At 51.1% G+C, this 7,500-nt stretch overlaps 1 protein-coding gene across 1 annotated transcript in view; it reads left to right on the top strand.

Annotated features, from left to right (window-relative positions):
* The first annotated feature begins 5,174 nt into the window (after positions 1-5,174).
* Positions 5,175-7,500, top strand: part of LOC135093536 (protein hunchback-like) — a 5,449-nt gene continuing 3,123 nt past the window's right edge. Inside the window, exon 1 of the mRNA XM_063992861.1 lies at positions 5,175-7,500. This exon is cut by the window's right edge and continues 3,123 nt beyond it. Within this exon, the coding sequence (XP_063848931.1) occupies positions 5,177-7,390 (2,214 nt within the window). The 5' untranslated portion in view covers positions 5,175-5,176 and the 3' untranslated portion in view covers positions 7,391-7,500.

Below are 7,500 nucleotides of genomic sequence, written 5' to 3'. Positions count from 1 at the left end.
CTTGTATGGATGGAAAGTGCGGGCAGAAGCGGGTACTGTGCTCGTATGTGGATAAGGAAAGTGAATTACTGTCTTCGTGTGGATAAAGACAGGTGGTGCTTGGTCTCGTGTGGATGAGGAAAAGTGGCTAGAAAGTGTGGAAGACCTTTGTGTGTGTGTGTGTGTGTGTGTGTGTGTGTGTGTGTGTGTGTGTGTGTGTATACCTTACATCACGTGGATATGGATGGATAGCAAAATAGATGTTGAAGTGGATTACCAAGAGACCAAAAATAAAGAACAGCTACTTGAATTTAGTAGTAGTAGTAGTAGTAGTAGTAGTAGTAGTAGTTTCACTTACGATTAATTTCCTGTATTCCTCTTCCATACTTCTGCATCTGCTTAAAAACATTTTTTTTTTTTTTACGTTTTTGTGGCATTCATACGTATTAATTCCTTGACCACTTCCTCTTCCTCTTCCTCCTCCTCCTCCTCCATCACCACAACTACCACCATCACCACCACTACCACTACACCTTTCCACCACCAATATTCAATAACAAATTAAGTATACCTAAAAAAAATGAAAATAAAAAATAAGACAAAATAAACTAAACAGAACGAAAGATAAATAATGAAATGAATGTAAGTTTATGAAGTAATTAGACAAACCCCTTAATTAGGCAGGTGAGGCTTGTCTAGTACGTATACCTGTCCGTTACTGATATTTACCGAGAGCTGATGATACAATTACCTTTGTGTGTGTGTGTGTGTGTGTGTGTGTGTGTGTGTGTGTGTGTGTGTAACTAATATTGCACAAGAAATTATTTGCGATATTTGGCAGCCTAGCAAACTAATTACCACGAGAGAGAGAGAGAGAGAGAGAGAGAGAGAGAGAGAGAGAGGCTTTCACTAACTCTACGTATGTCTCTCTCCACATTGTACAGGGATGGTAAGTTCTCTCTCTCTCTCTCTCTCTCTCTCTCTCTCTCTCTCTCTCTCTCTCTCTCTCTCTCTCTCTCTCTCTCTCTCTCTAGATTTGAATATACACCCCTGCAAACTAGAGAGAGAGAGAGAGAGAGAGAGTTAACAAATGGAGACGAAAGTAATAATACCTCTTCTCATTCAAAACCAACAATAAATAAATAAATAATCAAGTAAACAAACAAGCGAGATCTACGTCACGAAGGCACGAAGTAAGAAAAAAGAGGAAAAAAGATAATTCAGTATTGAAAACATTATCTTCATCTGGTAGTGGTGGTGGTGGTGGTGAGGAACAAAGCTTCAATGATCTATAAATTATGCATGTTATTAACTGTTATCCTAAGTACCTCTTTTTCTCTCTTTCTCCCTATTTTTTTCTTTCTTTTTTTTTTTCCTTTGCTACTGTTTAATTTGCTTCTTCCTCCCCATGTTCTTTCTGTGTTTTGAAATTTCTACCCATCTTTTCCACATCACGTCACCAAATGCTACGCTATGCTGTGCTACCCCACGCTACGCCAGTTATGCTACGCTGTGTTATGTTATGCTGTGCTGTGCTGTGCTGCGCTGTGCTGTGCTACCCCATGCTATGCTACGCTATGCTGTACTGTTTCCAGGTGTAGCTAAAAAAAAAAAATTCCAGTGTGTTATACCCCAAATTATTTCAGACTTGTGGGTAATTATTTTAGTAGAAAAGAAAAACAAGGTAGATCTGTTGTAGAGCAAGTTAGGTTAGTGAGTTGTCTTCCATTTGTATCTATATTTTTTTGAGGAAAACGATAATATGAGCGAGTTTTTTTTTCTTTTTCTCTCTTTTTTCTTGGATGCTACAAAGAAAAATACATAAGAACATAAGAAATAAGGGAAGCTGCAAGAAGCCACCAGGCCTACACGTGGCAGTCCCTGTATGAAATATACCTACCTATTTCCACCTTTTATTCCCATCCATAAACCCGTCTAATCTTCTCTTAATGCTCCCTAATGTCTTAGCACTAGTAACATGATTACTGAGTCTGTTCCACTCATTTACCACTCTATTTGAGAATCAGTTTCCTCCTATCTCTTTCTTAAACCTAAAATTTTAAAGCTTGAACCCGTTATTTCTTGTTCTGTCCTGGTTGCTGACCCTAAGAATTTTGCTTACATCCCCCTTGTTATAACCCTTATACCACTTAAAGACTTCTATCAGGTCCCCTCTTAACCTACGTCTCTCTAAAGAATGTAAATTTAACAGCTTCAATCTCGCCTCGTAAGGAATACTCCTCATCCCCTGTATCCTTTTAATCTTTCTCCTTTGTACTGATTCTAATAGACTTATATCTTTCTTGTAATGTGGGGACCAGAGCTGCACAGCGTAGCCTAGAGGTTTGACCAGCGCTAAATATAACTTAAATATTACTTCGGGCCTTCTACTTTTAACACTCCTAAAAATTAATCCTAATACTCTATTTGCCCTGTTTCTGGCCTCTTTGCATTGCTTTCCTAGACGGAGTTCAGAGGTAACCATAAGTCCTAGATATTTTTCGTACCCTGAACTACCAGAGTTTGGTTGTTTATTGTGTACCTACAGTGTGGGTTTCCTCTACCTACGCGAAGTACTTTGCATTTGTTGATATTAAACTACACAGAGAGAGAGAGAGAGAGAGAGAGAGAGAGAGAGAGAGAGAGAGAGAGAGAGAGAGAGAGAGAGAGAGAGAGAGAGTACTATAATAAAGGAGTATAAATGTGAAAAAAATAAGTCTACTAATTTTGCAGCGAGAGTTAACGCGAAACTAGTCACCAAATATGAAATAAAGGAGAAAAATTAAAGAGCGCTGGTGGTTGTGGCGGTGGTGGTGGTGGTGGTGGTGGTGGCGGCGGCGGCTGTGTTGGTGGTGACGTGCCTCCCCTAAACAGCCAAGGGATAAGAACAAACAAACACACGCTGGACTTCCCGTTATGGAGACAAAAGAGCGAAGCTGTTTTGGGTGCGGGAGGGTTGGTGGCTGACAGATGGAGGAAGGGGGGAGCTAGTTGGGGGGGGAGGGTCAGAGGTCAGCTGTGTCTTAATTCACCATTTTCGTCTTCCTTCCTTCCTTCCATAGTTTTTTTTTTTTTTTGTTCTTGTCTCTCTTTTCCCTTTTTTTTAATTCTTCCTTCATTTATTCCATATATATATATATATATATATATATATATATATATATATATATATATATATATATATATATATATATATATATATATATATATATATATATATATATATTATTTGCATTTATCTATTTTTTCATTTTTTTTTCTTTTTATTCATTCTTCCTTCTCTTATTCCACATATATTTATTTCTTTTTATTTATATTTATCTCTTCCCTTTTTTCCAAGTCTTCTTCTTCCTTTTATTCCACATCCATTTCTTTTTTGTTATTTACATTGATCTCTTTTTTTTCAAGTTTCTTCTTCCTTCTTCTGTTGCATCTACATTTCTTTCATTTACATTTATCCATTTTTCTTTTTACAATTCTCCCTTTTTTCCTTTTCTCATTCCATACATATTTTTCTATATAATTTCGTTTTCCTCCATACTTGTCATCTTTAAAGGAAGTTTCAATGGTTCTAGTGACAGATTAACAAGTTTTCTACATTATGAACAGGAGAAACACTCTTGAGAACCCGGCTAATTATTTTTGTGGCCTTTGGAAAGAGTCGTGGTGAGAGGGCAGAACGTGTCTCCATACAGATCGCTGAGGCTTGGCGGACTGTAAATGTTTTCGGCGCGCGTTATGGCACCCGCGGTAGTAACGTCACTGTCGGCGTCAATAATAGCGACTGGAAGGGGAAGCAAGGGATGGGAAGGGAAGGGAGAGTTAAAAACAATATGGTTTGCGTCACATTTTTTTTTTAAATACTTTCACGGGTTTTTTCTTTGATGTCACCCTTTAGTTTTTTATTTTTATTTTTTTCTTCTTTTCGTGTGTGTGTGTGCGTGTGTGTGTGAGTAGGTCGTGGACTCGTGAGGTCAAACAACAAATGTGCCGCTAATGGTGGTGTTGCGTGCTGCAGGTGTGAGTGTTTCAGGTGAACTTCATACTATGTGTGTGTGTGTGTGTGTGTGTGTGTGTGTGTGTGTGTGTGTGTGTGTGTGTGTGTGTGTGTCAGTGACATGGCAGGAACAATGTCGGAAGGTGTGTATAGGCATGACCTGCGTGCACAACATACATCATGCATATTACACTTTATGCTAAATAAGTCATGTAGTGATAGTGATGGTGGTGGTGATGGTGTGGTGTGAGTGACAGACGCGGTGTGTTAACCCGGCATTGTTTCTCTCTTCCTGCAGGAGCGAGGAGGTGGTGCCCGCGCCCCACCCATGTTGCAGCCGCCGCCCCTCTCCGCCGACCACTTCCCTGCCCCCGCCATGTCAGCGGAGTGTGAGGCCGCCCCGCCCCCAGTCCCTCGCCGCCAGCACGCTGCCCTCAGCCTCGCCCCGCACAGCCACCGCCTCCAAGCCCCCAGAGAGGCACGGCGCCAGCGGCATCAGCTACGAGGGCCGCGTGTCCGTCATCCCGCCCCTCGCCGGCTACGAGGCCACCATGCGGGCCGCCATGGAGCTGGACCGCGCACACGGCGCCGACCCGCAACTGGGCCACGGCGACAGGCAGTTCGGCGCGCCGCAGATGCAACAGGACCTGCGGCGCCTGTACGAGCAGCGCGTCAGGATGCACGAGGCCTCGCAGATGTACGAGGCCGCCAGGCAGGCCTATCCCAAGCAGCACGAGGCCTTCATCCCCAAGGAGGAGCCCCTGGGCGAGCAGGAGAGCGAGGTCGGCGTGCCCCGCAGCGAGGACAGCACCACGGGCCGCAGCGAGCCGTCCCCGCAGGCGTGCCACTCCCAGGTAAAGGAGGAGCCGCATGACGGCGAGGCAGGTGCAGGGGAGGGCTTCGTCTTCCCTCGGCAGGATAGCGACTCCATCAGGTCACCCATCAACAAGGCGGGCGAGTCTCCAGACCTGCCCACAGACTGCGCACGCACGCAGGCCGCCGAGGACCTGCACTACAAGCACAACGACAGCTCGGATCGCATGTCCCCCTACGAGGAGAGTCTGCAGGGCAACGAGGAGCGCATGCCATCCAGCGTGGAGCAGGACGGCGACGACACCACGGACTCCGTGGGCGCCGCCGGGGATGGGGACATGGACCACCTGTCGCGCCTGCAGCAGGCCATGCAGTTGTCGGGGGGTCATGTCTGGCAGAGGCGAGGGCGAGGAAGACAAGCAGCTGTACCAATGCCATCTGTGCTCCTACTCCTGCGCCTCCCGCTGCCAGTTCAACACACACCTCAACACTCACTACGACCACAAGTGCACCAAGTGTGAGTTCACCACGCACGCGGAGCCCAAGCTGCGGGAGCACCTGCAGGAGGAGCACGGCCTCAGCCCGGACTGCCCGGAGGACATGGAGGGCATCCGCGTGCCTCGGGTCAACGCACAAGGCAAGGTGAAGACCTTCAAATGCAAGCAATGCGACTACGTGGCCATCACCAAGGGAGACTTCTGGGAGCACGCGCGCTCGCACATCAAAAGTGAGAAGCTGCTGGCGTGCCCCAAGTGTCCCTTCGTGACGGAGTACAAGCACCACCTGGAGTATCACCTGAGGAACCACTTCGGCTCCAAGCCCTTTAAGTGCAACAAGTGCAACTACTCGTGCGTCAACAAGTCCATGCTCAACTCGCACATGAAGTCCCACAGCAACGTGTATCAGTATCGCTGCTCGGACTGCACCTATGCCACCAAGTACTGCCACTCCCTCAAGCTGCACCTGCGTAAGTACGGCCACAACCCCGCCATGGTGCTCAATCCGGACGGCACACCCAACCCCATCCCCATCATCGACGTGTACGGCACGCGGCGCGGCCCCAAGCTCAAGAAGGACGAGAAGGGCATGCCCATCCTGCCGCCGCACTACCAGCTCCAGGCGCAGCTGCTCAAGGCACAGATGCAGGCTAACAACGCCCTGCCCCCCACCACGTCCATCGAGCCCGCCCCCGCCAAGAAGAGCTCCGCCAGGAAGCCGCCCCCAGTGCCGCCCGTCTCCATCGCCGGCTCCCCTCACTCGCCCTACCCCTATCCCTACCCCAGCGTGATGGACAACTTCCAGAGCTCTTCGCCCATCTTGTCCCGCGCCCTGGAGAAAACCTCCGAGGAGCCGCGCACCCTGGAGAGCCGCGAGCACCTGCGGGACCTGCTGCTGGAGAGGGAGCGCGCCGCGCAAGGCAAGCCCCCGTCCCCCTTGGAGGGCCTACGGTGCACCCTGTGTGACTTTGTGGCCGACGGCCGCGAGACGTTCTCGCAGCACATGATGGCCCACGCTGCCTCCGAGGGGCGCGACGAAGGTAACGCCTCGCCACGCTCCCCTCAGGCCATGGAGCACTCCAGCGGCGCCTCACCAGAGCGTCGGTCACTCTCGCCGCCACGCCTCCCGCTCTTCCCGCACCAGGCGCCACCCCCACCCCCGCCGCCGCCGCCGCTCACCTCAGAGGCCAGCCACATGTACGCCCCACTGGCCGCCGCCCACAACCTGAAAGAGTACCTCGCGCGCGCTATGAACCCCTTCATCTACCAGCAGATGGTGGGGGGCCAGATCCACCCCGCCTTCGGCCTGCAGCAACACCTGCAGCAGTTCACGCATCCCGCCTTCCCGGGGCCACGCCCGCTGCTGCCTATGGAGGAGGACCCGCGCCTCAACTCGCCCCAGTCTCAGCCCCAGGCTCCGCCCCGCCTGCACTCCCCGCAACCCAAGCCCCCTCCCCAGCACCAGGTTCAGGCCCTGCACCAACCCCAGCAGGCACTCTCGCCCACCACGGAGGGCGTGCTGGATCTCAGCAAGGAACAGACGCCGCTGCAGCAGCTGAGCGTGGTGAAGGAACACACGCCGCCCCAGCAGGTGCGGGACACCAGCAAGGAGCCGCCACCCCTGCAGCAGCAGCGCGGCGAGTGTCGTGCCTCGGTGTCTCCCAACCACTCCTCGCCGCAGTCCTCGTCGCCACCTCGCTCAGAGACCTCCACCCCGCCCTCCAAAAATCGGCGCAAGGGCCGCGCCTTTAAGCTGGAGCGCATCGCACTGCGCCTCAGCGAGAGTGCAGAGGGCGAGAGCTCTGGCCACGATGAGGACGCGCGCCGCGAGGAGGAGGAGAGTCCTGGTAAGGGCGCCGAGAGCCGCATGCCGCCCCTCATGCCCTTGCCGCAGGGCGACGACCCGCAGGACGGGCAGCACGAGGTGTGGCAGGGCGCCCACCACTGCCAGTTCTGCGACATGGCCTTCAAGGACGTGGTGATGTACACCATGCACATGGGCTACCACGGCTACCGCAACCCCTTCACCTGCAACATGTGCGGCCACCAGGCCTCCGACAAGGTGGCCTTCTTCCTCCACATCGCCCGCTCCTCCCACTCCTGAGCGCCCCGCCCCGCCAGGCCTCGTGAGTGGTGATCTCAAGTGCAGTCCGGTGTCTCGCGCGATGGTAAGGACGTGAGCACCAGGGCGGCCCCCAGCCCGTGGCGCGGCGC

The sequence above is a fragment of the Scylla paramamosain genome, chromosome 43 (assembly GCF_035594125.1).
Source record: "Scylla paramamosain isolate STU-SP2022 chromosome 43, ASM3559412v1, whole genome shotgun sequence".
In the NCBI taxonomy this organism is placed as follows: Eukaryota; Metazoa; Arthropoda; class Malacostraca; order Decapoda; family Portunidae; genus Scylla; species Scylla paramamosain.
Note: the sequence above shows the minus strand (reverse complement) of the source record. Positions and strands in the feature narration are given on the sequence as shown.